Source organism: Carettochelys insculpta, chromosome 12 (assembly GCF_033958435.1).
Source record: "Carettochelys insculpta isolate YL-2023 chromosome 12, ASM3395843v1, whole genome shotgun sequence".
In the NCBI taxonomy this organism is placed as follows: Eukaryota; Metazoa; Chordata; order Testudines; family Carettochelyidae; genus Carettochelys; species Carettochelys insculpta.
Genome location: NC_134148.1, coordinates 11,279,487 through 11,297,848, shown reverse-complemented (window position 1 = coordinate 11,297,848; position 18,362 = coordinate 11,279,487). Strand labels below are relative to the sequence as shown.

The following is an 18,362-nucleotide window of genomic DNA, read 5'->3' as shown; positions in this document are numbered from 1 at the left end:
CACTGAAAGACGGATGTCCTCATTCCCACCCCTTCTGCCCTTGGTCCCACCCATCCTGGAAGCGTGGAGCTTCGTTCCCCCCACACCTTGTCTAAGGGCCCAGTGTGGCTGTCGGCTCCCGTGATCACGCATGTAGTAAAAATGATACAAGAGCCTACACCAATACTGGTAAGTGTGGGGGTTCTGTCCAGTGAAGAGACCTTCAAACCCTGCTCAGAAGTTTTCCTGTGCCTGCAAATCCATAATCTCCTTTTGCTCAGGACAAGCACCACTGAATCAGTGAACAACAAGAAGTCTTGTGGCGTCTTATAGACTAACAGATATTTTGGAGCATAAGCTTTCGTGGGCAAAGACCCGCTTATGCTCCAAAATATCTGTTAGTCTATAAGATGCCACAAGACTTCTTGTCGTTCTCAAAGCTGCAGACTAACATGGCTACCTCTCTGATACTGAATCAGTGAGTTACTCTCTTAAGCCAATTGGGTCCTTTCATCCTGGGAATAGGTAATCCACAGACAAAGACCCCCTGCCCTGGGCAGAACTTCCAGCAAGTATTTCCTAGGAAACCTACTTACACTAATAATTCATTCTTGTCTTAGCCCATCGTTTCAAAAAGCCTTTGAAACTCATAATCCCTCCCAAGGTTTGCATTAATTATGTCTTCTAGCCATATTACTTACTGTCTCACAATGAAACAAACATTTGTGTTTTAATACAATGAGCTCCAAGCACAATTGCACCTAATTCAGGAAGGTTTGACTTAACTCAGTAGGGTTTGTCCAGCACAGCATTGCCGTATCTGTCACACTGATATTCCAATAACTTACTCTTGTGCCCCAATTCCCCAATTTATAAGGACTCGTTAAGGTATGTGTTCAGTCTTTATGTAGGAAAGGCTTCTTACTCACTGGTTATTACAGCTGTACTTTAATTCCAACAATCATAAACATAGGGTTTATCCTGGGGTCTTTCTTTCTGCCCCACTTCCTCCACTAATTTAATACAATTCTATGGTGTCCTTGAAGCCTTCTTTCACCACCTCCGTCTAAAAGAATTCTTCCAACACACCTACGAACAACAGTCTGACTCTCTCAACCCCTGCTACCAACACCAAAAGAAGAAGAACTCTATTCGGATGCCCCCTGACGGTCTCAGTGAAAGCCTGGATTTCTAAGTACAATGCTTCTGCAACTGTGCTCAGACTGACATTATCCTCAAACAATACCAAATAAGACACAATCTCAACTATGCTGAACGCTATGCTGTCCAGAGTCTCAAAATAACCCAGACATTATAATCAAAACAGCTGACAAAGGGGGTGCTGTTGTCATCATGAGTAGGTCAGACTATGAACAGGCGGCAGCCAGATAACTCTCCAACACCACATTTTACAGACCTCTCTCCTCTGATCCAACTTTGGAATTTCAAAAGAAATTACAACTACTACTTAAGGAACTCCTTGCTGCTACTCAGGACCCTATACCATCTGAGTCCCAACCTGGATTATTCTGTTTACTTCCCAAAATCCACAAACCTGAAAACTCCGGATGCCCTATCACTTCGCGTATTGGCACCCTAACCACCTGACTATCCGGTTATGTGGACTCCCTCCTCAAACCCTATGCCTCAAACACTCCCAGCGATCTCTGAGATACCACTGACTTCCTGAGGAAATTACAAAACATTGGAAAACTTCCTGACAACACCATCCTTGCCACCATGGATGTAGAAGCTCTGTACACTAGTATGCCACATGAAGACCGATAACAAGCGATCAGGAATACCATCCCTGATGTCACCACAGCCAAGCTGGTAACCTCTATATCTTTGTTCTCACCCACAATTATTTCTGATTTGGGGACAATTTATACCTCCAGATTAGTGGAACTGCTATAGGCACCCGCATGGCCCCACAATATGCTAATATATTTATGGCTGACCTCGAATAATGATTCCTCAGCTCTCTTGCCTTATTGCCCCTCCTTTACTTACAATACATTGATGACATCTTTATGATTTGGATCCATGGTATAGAGACTCTAGAAGAATTCCACAGAGACTTTAACAATCTGCACCCCATCATCAACTTATGCCTCAACTACTCCACACGAGAGATACATTTCCTGGACACTACAGTACAAATCAAGGATGGCCTGATCAGTAGTATACCCTACCAGAAACCCACTGATCATTATACTTACCCACATGCTTCTAGCTTCCATCTTGCACACACAACTAGATCCATTGTTTACAGTCAAGCCCTTAGGTACAATCACATTTGCTCTGATCCTACTGACAGAGACCGAAAACTACAAGATCTCTACCAAATATTCATTAACCTGAATTACCCACCAGGAAAATAAAAAAACAAAACAACAGGGCCAGACAAATACCCAGAGACCAGCTACTCCAAGACAGGTCCAAAAGAGCCAAGAACAGAACACCACTGGTCATTACCTACAGCCCCCAACTCAAACCACTGCAACGCATTATTAAAGACCTACAACCTATCCTTAATCAGGATGCCACACTCCAGAAGGCCCTAGGTGACAGGCCTGTTCTCTCCTCCAGACAACCTCCCAACCTTATGAGGATCCTCACCAACATTCACAGTCTATGCAGCAGGAATAACAATCCTGGAACTTTTCCTTGCAACAGCTTCCTTGCCAACTTTGTCCACATATCTATTCTGGAGATACCATCACTGTATCTAACCAGGTTATTCACAGAATCATGGGCACATTCTCATGTTCCTCAACTAACATCATATATGCCATCATATGTCAACAATGCCTACATGCTTTGTATATTGGACAGACATCAAAATCCCTTTGACAAAGAATTAATGGGCATAAAACAGACATAGAAACACCCCTGATTCACAAACCTATCAGCCAGCACTTTCATGGAGTGGGCCATTCTGTTAAGTGGGCCTGAAAGTCTGTGTTTTAGTTGAAAGGAGTTTTCAGAGCTGCTTGGTAAGAGAGGATGCTAAACTCTCTTTTATATTCAAATTCGACACATTAAAACATGGTTTGAACTGGAATAACAACTTTCTAGCTCATTATAGGGGCTCTTTTACATACTTTGCCTTATCTAATTCTTGACTTCCCACCCCCCGCACTTCTGCCCCTCTGCTCTCTGATTTGCTTACCACGATAAGAATTTTTCTGATTTGTCAACCTTGATTACAATTTTTGGTTCTCTGTGCCTTAAATATTGAGTCTGTTCTGGTGTGGCTATGATCTGAAGAAGTGGGTCTGTCCCATGAAAGCTCATCACCTAATAAATTATTTTGTTAGTCTTTAAAGTGCTACTGGACTGCTTTTTAGTTTTCATAGTATACAGACTAGCATGGCTCTCTCTCTCTGTTACTATTAAACATAAATCAGGAACCACTTACTTTTATGTGGACCAAAATTTTTCATCTGATCAGTTTGGATATCCTTTAGGGCTACTGCTCTCCCTGTTTCCATGGCTTTGATGATGGCATCTGATTCCTCCATGAAGAAGGGCACTGTAAGATCTAACTTGTTGGATGCATCCAGAGCTATTTTCCAAAATAATGATGAGTTGGCAGTGGTCCCCTTAACCTTTCCACTGAGTAGCTCTTGGTGGCAAATGACGCCAAGGATGACAACGGAAGAATGGCCCCCCACAATAGCACCTGCACCTATTCAGCATCACCAAAAACAACCAGCCAAGCAATCCTGGCTTAGGGTAATTTAGGCTGACAATCTGTGTGTAGGCCAAGGTCCAGGGTGCTTCAGCAACGGCAGTGGGAACTGCAAGTGGCAGACCACCCACAGCTATGCATTGGGAGAACTTCCTGATTCACCCCCACCATACACACATACTCCATACCAGCAGGAACTCTTACCATGGACTGGGATGCTCTTGGACCACAATGCTGTTCTATGCAGGAAGCAGTGTGGGGTTATAAAAATACAATCAGATTTCTCATCAATAGCTTCAAATCTTCATTGCTCCAAAGACCCAGTCAATGTTTGCACTGAGAGGTACCACTTCCTCCTTATATCCCCTGGGCATGACTGCCTCTGTGCCTTGTTATGGCCAGTTTTGCCAGTGACCCAGTATGTGATGTAGGTAAGGGGCTTTGTGGACTCATACCTGGTCACTTCCTGTAATGCCAGACCTCTGCCTTGACTTTGCTACAGCTATTGCACCTTACTGTTGGTTCCCATCCTCTTCAGCTGGATATATGAACCAGAGAGATTTACACTGTGGGACCCCGTACCAATTCTAGCAGAGTAAAAGGATGATACTTTTGGTTACCAGGGATTTACTTCTGTGTCCAAGATTTCCCTGCGTTGTGCACAGACGAAACCCAGTTCTGCACAAGCTCCTACCAACCACACAACATCCCCATTGAGGTCATGGAAGGAATATAGGTGTTCTCTTCTGCTTCATGCACTCCAAGACAGTGCTACAGACAAGTTTAAGATACATCACCCCCTCAGCAATTTGAGTCCTACACTGATTCTAAGCCAGGCCTGTAATATGAGGGCCCTGTAGAAAGTATACAACAACCTGTGCCTCCTCCTGAGGGGCTGTGGTGCTAGGCTCAGAAATGCAGCCAGCACGTCCAGCGCAGCTACTGTCCCACACCCACAATCACATCTGTATTTTATAGCATCTTGCCAGTGCCCACTTGACCTTAAAAGGCTCTTAGCTTGAACAGCATATAGATTTCCTTTTCATAATCTCACTAACATGAGCAGAACATTTAGCTGGGCTTATTAGCCTTTATATAAATTTTTTCAGCACCAATTTCAAATCAAATGGTTATTAATATACTGAAAAGTTTGCACAGTTTAATCCTGCAGATGTGTCTTGTGTATAATGGCTTTGTTCATAATGCAGGATAGTAGGAAGTAAATAGTAGCTAATTGTGAAGCTTATTTCATGAGTGTAAGTCACTGTTATTTGTTGTAATCACATCCTGCTGCAATAAACCAACCAGAACATGTGACTCATGGCTCTAGCTATTATTTGGCTTTACACAGATGCCAGTCTTTGTTGTTTAGTCAGCTGTTATAGTTACAACAGTTTTGGCCTGATCACCAGGAAAGCTGAGCAATTATAAATCCTACTGCAATCTGTGGACACTGGGGGGAGACTCAGCATCATTGAAGATCAGGGTCTCAGCACATGCCTACTTCTACATGGTATACATTGTTCTTCTGTGTGGCTCAGTATAAAATTAGCATCAGAAAAGGCAAGTAGACAAGCATTTTTCTCTTTGCATCCTGTTTTCTGTGCCTCTAGCAAGGTTTTGCTAATTCAGATATTACTATCCCAGCTATGGCCAATGTTGTCTTTTACATAGGAATCTGCCTTTAACTACTTGTCCTTTTCCAAGTTGTTTAGGAAGGGTAGCAAAAGTTCAACCCTACAGCAAGTAACAGCAAGAACAAGACAAGAGTTTTCTAACTCTCAGCACTAGAACATTTACTTGTTCTACAAGAAACAGGAAAAGCCAAGAAAAGAGGGAATAAAAAATCAAGCTCTACCAAACGTGGACCATCCCATCACAATGTGCCTTTTAAGACTGAGTAATTAAAAGTCAAATGCCTTTGAATCATTTAATGAGAAAAAGTGATGCACTGAACTGAGTTTAAGATTGTCTTCAGCTCCATCAACATTACTGATGCAACCATTAGGTTCCACTAACCAATCTCAGCTATGTTAGATTTTCTTCACCTGTGAAAGTCAACTTTGCATCATCAGTGAAGTGCTTCCTACTCAGCATGGCCAGAGTATCCTTATCAAAATGTACATTACACTTGAAAATGTAATGCATTGATAGTCTCAGTGGTGCTTTCTGTCACACCCATTTTCATTGCTCCCTTAGGAAATTGAGCCAAAGTCTACAATGTGCCTTTCAACATTGAGGAAATCCATAGTAGAGCCAGGAGTAGAACAGCTGTGTTCCTGGCCTCTGGTTTCTCACTCTTACCACCCACATTCAGAGACTGTAACCTGAAAGAAATGCAGCAGGATCTCACGTCCTCCCTGAGGCTGAAAAGCTTTGTTCTAACATCACAGCCTGGCTGCAAAGGAGCTGGGTAAGCAGGCTGACAGGAACACAGGCAGGGTTTAAACATCAACAAAATCCAAGTCCCTGTGGACTGTTTAAGTTTCCACAAACTCCCATGAAAAAGTGTTTCATCAGAATTTTTTTTTCTGATCAGCTCCAGCAACCAGCACTGATCTACTGCAAAAAAAATTATGACAGCCCACTGTGTGTGCATTGGTACATGCAATGGAGCCAAAGTAGACTTTAAATAACAGACAGGAGGAATGTTTGCACCTGATTCCCATATGAAACCAATCATTGCGCCATATTCACAATTAGAAGCTATAAGCACACTGACCAACTGGTTGTGTCACCCCTCCTTCCTACCTCCAACCCCCCTTTGCCATCTCTATTTCTAGGCAGTCTATTCTAGCATGACAATTTGCACTCCTGTCTCTCCAGTGTTCCCGTTGCCACCTCACACGAGTCCTGGTGTCCACGTCCCACTCTGCTTTGTCTCCCACCCTCATTGTCTCTCCTTTGTTCATCCTCCTCCACTATTGCTTCTGCGTCCTTCTGTTGTTACTCTCCACTCAGTTCCAGCCTGCTTTAGTCCATTCCCTCTTTCTTTCTTCAACCCTCTCTGTCTTGCCCTGCTCACTGTTTCTGCTCAGACTAAAGTCCATCTTGGAAGAACATGCATAGCCCTCTCCCTAGAGCCCCTCTAGAAACTCAAGTTTATTTTGCCGAAAGGCCAGAGGCTCAGGCTGTTACCTCTGGATAGGTACCTAGTATACTACCACCAAATTTGTTTGTCCTACCCTCCCAGGAAGCTGTTGGTCTCCAGCTGAGCTGACAGCATCTGTTTGCCCTGGAACAGGTGCTCTCTTTTCCTAGTGGAAGTTTCGTATGTGCTTCTCCAATCAGTTTAGCTGTTTCTTTGTCTCACCGGAACCTCTGCTCACTTCTAGGGGCATCTCCTCCAGGCTGTTCTGGGATTAGTTCTTTCACCCAGACTTCTCTGCTTGCAGTTCCTCAGCCCCCTTGTCTCACTCTTGCTCTCTGGTCCCTCGCCTGCACTTCAGGGGCTGCAGCATCTAACTTTCTTGGCTTAGCCCTCTCGGCAAGTCGCAGGAGTCCTCCCCTGCCAGTGAAAGCTCGTGACATAATAAATTATTCTGTTAGTCTTTAAAATGCTACATGACTGCTTGTTTGATTTGATAGCTTACAGACTAACGTGGTGATCTCTCTGCTGCTATTCCGGTGTACTGTTACAGTCTTCCAGGCCATCCCAGTTCTTAACTGCTGAGCCCCTCCCTCTGTGGCTAGAGCAAATGAACTCAGACAGTCTTCAAGTTCACTACCAGCATGCCTCTCCTTCAGTGACTGGTAGACTCAGCCCCTGGCCCACACCCCTGCTCCCACACACTCACACTGGGTTTCAGTCCAATACCCTGTACCCAGAAGTACAACCACAAACCTTCCTGCTACTCCTTTGGACTGGGTGGGTGGGATAGGCAAGGGGGTAATTATTCTCCTGTGGCCTAGGCAAACCCCCTTCTTCTGGGTCTGCTAGAGAAACCCCTCCTTTGGAGTCCAAACCCCTTTCTCTCCCTGTCTAGAGAAAAGGGGCTGCAGCCTGCTTTCTATTACCAGCTCGCTGGCTTTATAGAAACTCCACCTGTCCTCTACCCCGGGAGCTTCCCCCGTTCAGACAGGGCTTTCCTCTCTGCCTGAACATCCCCACAGCTTGCAGGCAACTTGGCCCATCTGAGCTATGTTAACCTCTCCTCAGGGTGAGCACTGGAGTCTTAAGCCATCACCAGCAGTCACATGCAACCTTTACATTCCCATACATTCCTAACTCACAACTAATCCCCTAAATTAAATTATCAGAGAGGAAGCCATCTTAGTCTGTATCTTCAAAAACAACAAGAAGTCCTCTGGCATCTTACAGACTAACAGATATTTTGGAGCATAAGCTTTTGTGAGCAAAAATCCACTTTGTCAGATGCAACGTTTTGTTTTAAATTAAAGAAGTTTCACAGACGGAGCCTGAAGAGGGTGCTTGTGAGCTTTTCTTGAGGAAAATTCCTTTTGGTGAATAAGTTCAGTTACAGGTGGTGAGGAGAGATGACTACTCTGTAAGCAAAATTGATCAGTCAGGCAACAACTGCAACGTTTTATTTCTGTTTTCTCCTCACACATCCCTTCTAGTGTTTTTCTTTCTAGTTATGCAAAAGCTTCTTTGCCTCAGCGCCAGTCTGGTAAGCACTAATTTGTTTGTTTAACTCTCTGCTCAGGCACAAAGCAATCACAATTACGTTTAATCTGCTTCTGTGCATGAACTCAGCATTTTCTCCCATGACGGCTTTTTTCCCAACCATTGTCTTATCACCAGGGCCAAGTATTTTATAGCACAGTGATATCCAGGCCAACTGCAGATTTTTGGTTACACCAGTCCATTTTGGCTTTCATCAGTAGCCCAAGCAAGGGAGAAAGGTTCAGTTAAATCCATTTGCAAGACATTTTTGCAGTCTAACATGGTCTTTGGAAGAAAGACCAGGCCTTCTTGAGCCTCCCTCCTGCACAGGGCTGCAACTTGCAATCCCTTTTCAAAGGGGGGAATGTTGCTAAAGTCAAATTTGGGGAAGAGTTGCTTCTGTTAGAAGTTGGATACCTTTTAAAGAGATTTAGGCAATAATACACAGCACAAAAAGCACCTTGCATCTGCAACCCTCATTCTATTGCCTTCACAGCACATACAAAAATGGCCTGGTTTGTCAGTCCCTGCTTGAGAGTTGATTGTTTCCCACCCCTTGGTATTAAAAGGATGAAATCTTATCTACATCCCAGGCTGGACAGCTGACTGAGCCAAGGTCAGCTCACAAGGCAGCAGCAGATGTGGGGGTCTAATGCCTTGTTCCTGGATTCATGCCTATGCTCTGCTCACAAAGCTGCATTTTCAGATAAATCAATTGTACTAGCTGATCCCTGCCATCTGCTCTGAGCTCAGTTCATGAGCAGAGGGAGGCCTGTGTGGTAGCAACTGGCCAGGAGATGTATTTAGAGATTCTGGGCCTCCTGCTGTCAGTTTAAACTCCTGTGTGGGAGGCCTGTAGTAGGCCATTTCACAGCCGGGGAACTGAAATGGATGCACTGGCTTGCTCAAGGTCACCCAAATCTACAGCAGAACCAGGATGCAGCCCACATTGTGATCTCACCCACACTACTGACCCCAAGCTCATTCTTTTCATTCTTTCTTGCCCCTTTGTCACCACTAACAAAGGCTGCAGGAAGGGGTGGGCAGAAGGCAGATTGCAATAGTCACCTTTCTCCCTTCCAGTGCTCCTTGTAAGCAGTGTGTTCTGATGGCCCCCCAGGAGACTGATATGCTGCCCAGCTGATCGGCAGAGCACACACTGTGCATTTACGAGGGGTGCACACCTTCACACACATTGGTGCACAGAATTTATCCATACATGGAGGGAAAAGTTAGCAGGAACATTGCTGTCCAGCAGCATTAACTATCAGCCTCCAGGGTTAGCTCCTCACACAATCAATACCAAATCAATACTGCTGCTTGCAGCATCTCCTTTGGTGCTGTGCAGCCCCCCGGGAACAGCAGTTTCAAGCCTAGCTCTTGCAGGGAGTGCATTTGGAAGAGCAATATGCCATCCCAGAGTGAGCCACAAAGCCCCCTTCTCAGGGCCTTGGGTTGGACCTGGAGCCTTTCCCCAAAGAGCTTCTCCCTTCCCCTCTGCATACAGGCTGAAGGTGTGATACCCCTTAGCCCTGTCTACTCCAAAAGCAACTAAACTCATTACCCTGATAAAATGAGTAAGCAGGAATTCTCTAAGAGTATCTTGAGAAATTGCTAGCCTCGCTTTATCCTCCTGTATCCCTCCCATTCCTGAGTAAGGAGGGATCCAGACCCGTAACAGAGTGCAATTGTTTTCAAAAAACCATGCGTGGTGCCAAGGGCCCCTAGGACAAGCTAACTGGCAGTGTTTTCTCTCTGTAGATTAGAACAGTGTAAGTGTTATTAGCTTTCAAAAGCAGAGCTCCCTTTTCACTAACATTTACTGTAGCATTTGTCAGCCCCCATCAGGATCAGGAAACTGATGTGCCCGGCCTGTTCTGCCCAACCTCAATTTTATATTAAAACACCCACATGACACCCACCCACAAGCCTCATCTTCTTTAGAAAGGAAGCCTCAACACAAGGGTTCTTTCATCCCTGCCCCATGGACAATCCCCATAAGCCAGCAGGCAATTACCCTGGAGTATTTTTCCTGTTTTCAAGAACTACTACTGGACAAGATTAATTTTTTACCCTACAATTAGTCAACTGTGAATGAACCTTCTCAGCAGTAAAAGAGCAGGTAACAGACAAAAACCAACTGAAGTCTTTTGAAAAGGGCATTTGTTAAAATAAGATTTATTTAAAAAATACTTAAAAGATACAAAAAAAAATAAATATCTGCTTGCTAGCCTGGCATTTTAAATGGATAAAATATTTGCTAAACTCAGTTCACTTTCCCCTAACACATAGTCTCTTTTCAAGTTACACCCTTTATTGGTAGCTTTCATCCTCACTGAAAAGCTGTAAAGATCATCCTCTGTAATGCCATCGAAGAAGAAATCCTCATTAAAGATGGGGTTTCTGCTCCTTTTTATAACAGTGCTTCTCTGCTTCTGGATTTTCCCTGGCACAAGGGAGAAGGTGATGCAGCAGTTTATACTTTTAGGCTCCACAGAGGCATCATATAAACCCTCTGCACTAATGAGACGGAGTCTCAGCCGCCTGTTATCTGAACAATACTCAGCCGACAGTCTCAGCAACCCGCCTCTATCCAGGAGCGCGGTGCTCTCCCCAACAAGCCTCTCCCGTCCACAAGTCAGGTCCAGGGGGAAGATAGTGGAATGCGACAGGGTATAACTCCGGGGGCGGAAGGACTCAACCGGCCCCAGTGAAGACCTCCGGGTGGCACTGGGGCTGTTATCATTGGAGCTGCTCTCATCTGTGGATAAGGAGTTGTTCCTTGCCATGCTGGATTTGTTCCTTGCTCTCAGGGCCCTGCCAAGCAGACCCTCTTGGCTCCGAGCTTTGAGCAACAGGCAGGATTGGGGAGGAGACCGACTCAGAAGAGGGGAGCTGAAAGGAGATGAGTCAGTGGAAGAGGTAGTGTCACTGTCCCCAGTGCCTTGCCGGGGTTTAGGGGGCATGGTGGCAGGCCCCAAGCTAATGGTAATGGGGCTGGAAGCTGCCAGTCTACCAGCGTAGGTGTTGGCTCTGGATCTAGGCAGCATCAAGCCGGACAGAGAGCTGCTACAGGGGTCTGCGTGGAAGATGGACTCCTTCCTCCTGGTGTGGGGACTCTCCAGCAAGGTACAGAAGCCGTAGGAGGTCTGTGCTTTGGGGAAGTGGGGCAGGGACAGCGCAGCCTGTGACTGTGGGTCTGAGTTGGAGCAGTCCTCCTCCAGGGCTGGGATCTCCTCAGCACTTTCTATCTGGATGAGATGCGGCAAGAGAGGGCTGGGGCTGCAGTTGGCCAGGCCAGAAGGCAGCGGACTGTGCTCTGTCAGGCAAGGGTCATGCAAGGAGGAAATGGTCAGTCTGGGTGGGATGTAGAATTCTGGGATCCTGTCTGGGGTTAGCACATTGGGAAAAGCAGCAGCACCTCCCCGGGCTCTCTCTGACACAGGCTGACCAGGCTGCAGCCCCAGGAAGGAGGGGCTGTTTCCAGGAGACGTTTTCATCTTCTCCAGGAACCACATCCCTGCAGGTGATTAGAGCAAGGGGAGGGTCCCTGCCACAGAGCTCAGATTCACCTGCGAACAAAAAGCAGAAGCACATGAACATCTCCTAACCAGCAGCAGTAAAACCAGCCCCGCCGCGCCTCTCTACTCCGCTATGCCCCTAACACGCTCACAATGAGAGCCTGTAACAGCCACCCAGCTCCCCCAACGCCTCTGGAAAAGGAGGAGGCCAGGACGTTATTAGCGAGATTAAAACCGAGCCAGGAAGGTGGCCACTTAAGAATGAGCGTGTTTAACCCAGACTCAGACCCCCGCGCTGCAGAGGCAGCTGCCCCCGCGGCATTTCTAGGACGCAGGCTCAGCCCTACCTCGCGCAGCTAAGACGCGGCTTGTTTCAAAGGAGCCGCCAGGAGCGCACTGAGCGAGCACCAGCTCAGCACCGCCACTACCGCTGCGCGCTCCTATCGCTACCCGCCCCCCCGGGCGCTGCTTTTATAAGCCAGCCGGGCAGCCGCCCGCCCAATCACACAACGGCGAGGCGGGGAGAAGAGCCGCAACCGGCTCCGCCCTTGGTTGGTGTCCACGCGCCTCACCCGGGCCCAGCAAGGCGCGTGCTCCGCGGCTCACGAGTGCCACCCGCTGCGCTTGGGGCGGGTGGAGAACGCGGCCGCCCCAGTCCTAGGCTCGCTACAAATTCATTCTAATGCGCCGTGAGAGGGCGAGCGGGTGGGTGCGTGCGGCAGGGGGCGCATCCGCTCCCGCTTGCAGAGCCACGGCGTGGGAGCGCCCATGCAGCTGCGCGCAGAGTCTGGCTGAACCCCGCACCGCCCCCTACTGCGGCTGGACCGTGGGGGATGCCGGGGTCCCACTGCACGGCGCCCGGTGGGGATACCCGGCCCTGAAAGGGGGCAGGGGCTGGACCGATGACCGGGGAGAGACCCTATGACCTGCCCTTCTAGGCTCCTTTTACAGCAGTGTGATCCTCCACCAGTGCCTCCTAGCACTGGCTGCTGGCACCCTCCTGTCTCCATCAGAACCTCTAATCCATAGCCAAAAACTAGTGTCACCCCAATGCTCCACACCTCCCACTTCCATTGCCCTTTTTCTCCTTCCTCCACCAGCAGACTCCAGCCTTGGGGTTCCCTGGCCACAGTAGGCAGACGCAGGGGCCCACCACCACCCACCAGGGCTGGCAAATTACAGAGAAAATTCAGTTTCCACCATTTTTGAGCTTTAAAACTCAAGTGCTCTAAAAGCTGAATGTTACTTGGATTGCTTGGAAATCTGCCTCCTGTGAATGCAGAGTAGCACTAGTGTTCCAAATTTGAGGTCATTTGACCAATAGCCCTGTGGGCTGCTCCCCAAACCTGTTTCCTCCTGTTGAACAGAGAGTGGAGATATAGTTGAATCACACACAGGTTTCATTGAGATAGATGGTGTAAACTCATCCCACTGTCAGTTAACATAACTAAAGGTAAGTCAATCACAACCCTGTTCAACAAAAGGAGTTTTGCAACAAACTATAGGGTGCTACAATTTTTAAATCCTGGGTGCTGGCAATCTGATTCTCCATCCCTGTGGGGATTTTTTCTATCTGTGTGTGGAATATTGTTTTTCTGTGCACTGAGGCATGTGGGAATGTTCACCACCAACAGAAACAAAACCTGGCTGTGGATGCTCTGTTAATCGGGTGGGTGGCATTTGAATCACTTCTGAACAGCTGTAAAGCGCACAGCTTACAGGGAATGCTCCCTACTGCCAACTAGGTCTCAAGACAGGCTGGCTGGACTTGCCCTTCTATCCGTTGAGAAGGAAGTAGCATCAAATCTGGATTCCCATGATGTGATAGCAGAGGAAGTCCAGGAGGATGGATTTCAGAATGTAACTAGTATGAACCTGATCTTGATCAGTGAGTTTTTTTAATTATGTGAACTTAAATGATAAAAAAGAGCTGCAATACAATATTGTAATTATGCAGCTGGGCATTGTCAATATTTAATCTGCAGCCAGCAGGTGTCCTGGAAGTTCACTGTAACCGAATTTCATCTGTATAAAAAATAGTGTTAAAGGGGGACCCCCGATACAGGTGATTTGCCTCATGCCCCATACCCCTTTAGGGATGGTCCTGCCAGCGGTTATAGGGGTACAAGGCAATAACTGATCTTCAATATTGTTTTATCCTCTGACAGATCAAGTTCCTGTTCACTTGGACCTAGTTCTATAAAGTATTTCAGCTCAAAACTTTCCTTGAAATAAGAGGATCTGGGCCCTAATAGCTATAACAAAGCAGCACACGGTTAGAGAAACAAGTCAGATCAGTGCCCAAGGGGGAAAAAGTGTTTTCATTCTAATGAGAAGTTTGGCTCCATATGTCCCAAAACACACAAATACTGAGCAGGAGTCCCCTTCACTTGTGCTTGCATTTACATTAGTTTTCCTTTGTTTTCTTACAATGAGTAACCTAGGAATTATCATGAAGACAGTAAGAAGAAAAGAAGGCCTGAGACTTTCAGGTGTCTGTGATTGAAAGTGGGGAGAGCTCATGCAAGCATTCACAGAAAGAATTTGATTAAAGCGTATCCTTGACAACTCTTGGCTTGCAGACATTCAAATTGAAAGGAAAGAAAAGGGAGCTCTGCAAATTAGCTCATAAATCCAGAGGATAAAGTTTGATGCCTTTTTCTTGACACAAAGGAAAGATTGTCTTTTTTATAGTCAACAAAGGGAAAAAAATCTTGTGATTTAATGTTCACTCGTTTCTTCCTGGCCAAAATTAAAAATGGGTGGGAGGGGAAGTCCACAGACACTGCTTGGTGTTAATTAACTGTTGAGAAGTAATTTAAGACAAGTTATTTCAGAGTGGCCGTGTCACAAGAATGAGATTTTGCCAGCTTTTAGTTGTGATGCCCCTGTGGAAACAGACATCAGATAACAAAACTTGTCAAAAGGTTTTGGAAATTAGCTCTTTTCTTTAAGAAATCTCACCTGCTTGAAGCTGAGCTGCCATTTGAGAAAACTAAAGTCAAAGAGAGACCCTTAGGAAAAGGGTGGGTTTTCTACTTGTACAGAGTCACAACCAACACAAGTGGGGCAGATTTGCTCAAAGTCTGTAAACCACTTGGGGAATCCATAGTTGCTTAGGATACGGTGCTGGATTATGCACAAATGTTTGTTTTCTTTAGATAGCACAGGGGAAGGATTTAGTGAAGATTGTACAGCTGAGAGGTTAAATTACTGTCACAAACCAAGCACAGAGGAGGAAAAATGACCCAACAGCTGGTCTTCCATTACTATTAGAATAAAGCTATCTTTGATTTTGTTTTGTCACGTCTGGTGTTTTTCTTCAAGGGGTGGGGACTTTTATCTGTTGATTCTAGATGTTCTCCATGGTGGTTTTGTGTGTGGGACTGACAGCCCTTTGCCAGGGAATCTTTAGAAGTCATGGACAGATACACTTACAAAATGAATATTATCCCCTCAACAGAGAGAGACATTTTCACTGTAAGAGCAGCAGATTCAGTATTACGTGCTGGGGTTATAACTGGACATCCCCCACCCCCCTCAGTTATCTTCAGGGGACCCCAAATTATTGCCAGATAGGCCCAAATGTGTACAAATTTATCCAGTGTTAAGAAACAGCAATAAAGATCAAATACTGACCTCAATGCCAAAGATTACTTTTTTTAAACTTTTAAGATTTTTTCAGGGGTCTGCCTAGGCCCGGGACTGCTGGAAGGCTGTTCCTTTTTTTAAATTGCACTTAAGTATCTGCTCATCTGCCATGGAAATAAGCACTCAATGTACGATCAGTGATTTACCTCACTGTGTTCAAAACAGTTTCTATTTTCCTTGATTAATCATAGAGCAGAGTTAAAAGGCAGTGCCAGGGTGGCCTCCTGCAGCTACAAAATATTCCTATATTAAACTGTTTTTAAAGCAGGAGGATGCTTAATTTGTGACAGTGATCTGTCACGAGGGCTTTGTTTCTCTTATACCAAGTAACTGCTGGATGGTGCCTTTCATCTGATGGATGCTGATAAAATACAATGACTACAGGCAATGCGCCATTCTCTGCTAGCTGCTGTCCTAATGACTTAGGAAACAAAATGTAGAAGTTCTGTAGTGAAAACCAAAATCTGTGCTAGCTTGACTGCTCATGTCCTATTTTGGAGCTTGTTATTTTGAAAAACATAAAAATATATCACTGCTGTCTTGGTGTGCAGTGTACGCTCTCTTTTACACAAGCTTGCCATTAACCTCTAAACCACTAACCCCTTTTGCACAAGACCATGACTGCAGCACTATGAATTTCAGTGATTCAGTAGCTGATCATTAAGGCAATGGTTTTGATATGAGTATTTGTATTCAAAGTCACAGAAAGGATGTGGGCAATAAACTATAAATCAGAGACTTATAGAAGCCAGAGCCTCAGTGCCCTGAGGCTGAATCCAGACCTCCACCACCAGCTGGGCTGATGCCTGAGGCTGAATTATTGGACTCTTCAGGGAGCTGTGGAGGTCTTGTAAAATAATGGAGTCCATGACCACACTCTGCAGTTCATTTCACCTCTGCTTGGGGGTGGGATATCTCTGGTTCGATCATTGGCCTTGTAGACTCAAGGTTTATGAGTCTGGTCCTTGAGGGGCCCTTCCAGGGGCCTGGGACAAATCAAGTTTAAAATATATATATCTCTGTCAGGAGTGGTGATAGTTCCTGCTGTGAGTGCAGAGGAGTGGACTTGATGACCTCTCAAGGTCTCTTCCAGCTCTATGACGTGTATGATTGAGGTCCTATGTTAAAGAGACGGGTAGTTGAATGCTGACAGTGTTAATCTTTGGTGTCACTGTGAGGTCATCTAAGACTTAACAACTTATTTCAACTTCTGAAGGAAAGACCTGTGGGCACGGGGGGAACAGAAGGCCCAGGAAACTCCATCAGGTTGAACTTGCAATTTCTCCTAATGGCCCAACCCAAGGGCCAAACTATAAAAGGAACAAGAGGTGCAAACTTCCAAAGCTGGGAAATCCTAGAATCAAAGGTGCACTCTGCTCCCAGCCCCAAAGAGCTGTAAGCCTCCACAGGGAGGTTTTGTCCACCTATGGTGACATATAAGCCTCTCCTCTTGGTAGCTGGTTTAGCCACTGGCTGCCTTCCCCTGTATCAGTGCAGGGCGAACTGCTGTGAGGATATACAGTAGTGAGCGCAGAACACAGCTTGTTCCCCCTCCCACAAACCAGCAAGGGCTTGTGTGGCGGTGGGTGTCATTGCTTCTCACATCCACGCTCTAGTTGGCTCTTCCAGGTTTGCCTTACTGCAGGGAGAGTATCAGGCCCTACATGATGGTACTTTATGTTGGCTAATCTGGTCACCACTCTCTGGGAGTCCAAGTCATGATAGATGGCTCTTACTTAGAGGTAGCCTGTCCCCTTGTACCACTGTCTGCCAATGCTGGTGCTGCCCCCATTGCTAAAGCATTCTGTGACTAGCTGATGGAAGGTACAGGGCAGGCCTGAAGAGGGAGGAGGTGTGCTGGGGTGACAGAAGGAGTGGCCAGGATTATGTTGTGTCCCAGCCAGCCTTTGTTGCTGCAAGACTCATAGAATGTGTGGCACTGGTTGTGTATGAGTTAGAACAGCTCTCAGGCTGCTCTAATCTACTCTCAGTGCTGATTCATTGATGATCAGCCCCAGCACAGGGAAAGCAGGAGCCTCCCCTCTCTGTCCCGGTGCCACTCTGCACTGGCTGATGGATAAATTTGCCTGCAGGGTTACAATAGCTGAAGCTCTCCACAGACTGTTACTGTTCCCTCTGCACAGCGTGCTCTCTCTTCCCCACACGTGTGGCCTGACGACAAGGGGGAGTGGGAATTGCCTTGGGCCTGGCGATTCAAAGGAGCCCCGGGCCCTTGAAATCACTGCTGGAGTGCCAGCTTCGGGCTCTGGACAGCGCTGAGGGCTAGCTGCCCTCAGACCCTGTCCTTCCAACCAAGGCCCTACCCCTTCCAGGGTCACAGAACCAGGCCCCCTACACATGTCCTCCAGGGGCCTGGAGAAACTGTTAGCCCCCCTGCATGCACACACCTTCTCCACAGTCCCACTTTTCTTTGGGAAAACCTCCCTTCAGTGCTTGTGCTCCTGGTAATCAACCCCCATGCACATTCTGTAATGCATTGTCTAGGCACCATTCTTAGTCGCCTTTAAAACTGCCATTTTTACAATAGTTAATTCCAGTCTGTCAGTGTAGGTAAACAAAATGCAGTTTTAGGTTCTTACTCCACAAAACAGAGACAGCTGGGGCTCTGCCCTCTGTAAGCCCCACTGATGGCAAAGGCTTTGTGTATCTGTTTGCATGATCCAGTGCTTAACATGCAAATCCCATGCTTTCCTACACCAAGCAATCAGAATATTTAGATTTGACTTTTCATGCATGATACCAATGCTGTATTCATTGTGTTTTTGTCCTACAGCTGGGACTACATTTTGTCCTCCTTATGTCACATTGAAAGTACCTACCTGAATCTTATTTGCAGCTTCTTATGGAAATTTCTTTGTAGAGGAGG

General features: G+C 46.4%; 1 protein-coding gene across 1 annotated transcript; it reads right to left on the bottom strand.

The window, feature by feature from the left end:
• Positions 1-10,535: 10,535 nt before the first annotated feature.
• On the bottom strand, positions 10,536-12,255 carry LOC142019742 (C2 calcium-dependent domain-containing protein 4C-like). Its single transcript, XM_075006977.1, has 2 exons — positions 12,172-12,255; positions 10,536-11,875 (listed from the first exon to the last, which is right to left on the bottom strand). Exon 2 carries the CDS (start codon positions 11,819-11,821, stop codon positions 10,544-10,546), a length of 1,278 nt encoding a protein of 425 aa, XP_074863078.1. The 5' UTR covers positions 11,822-11,875; positions 12,172-12,255; the 3' UTR covers positions 10,536-10,543.
• Positions 12,256-18,362: the final 6,107 nt, after the last annotated feature.

Coding starts and splice junctions, on each gene's coding strand:
- LOC142019742 (XM_075006977.1), bottom strand. CDS start 11,821: ATGTGGTTCCTGGAGAAGATGAAAACGTCTCCTGGAAACAGCCCCTCC.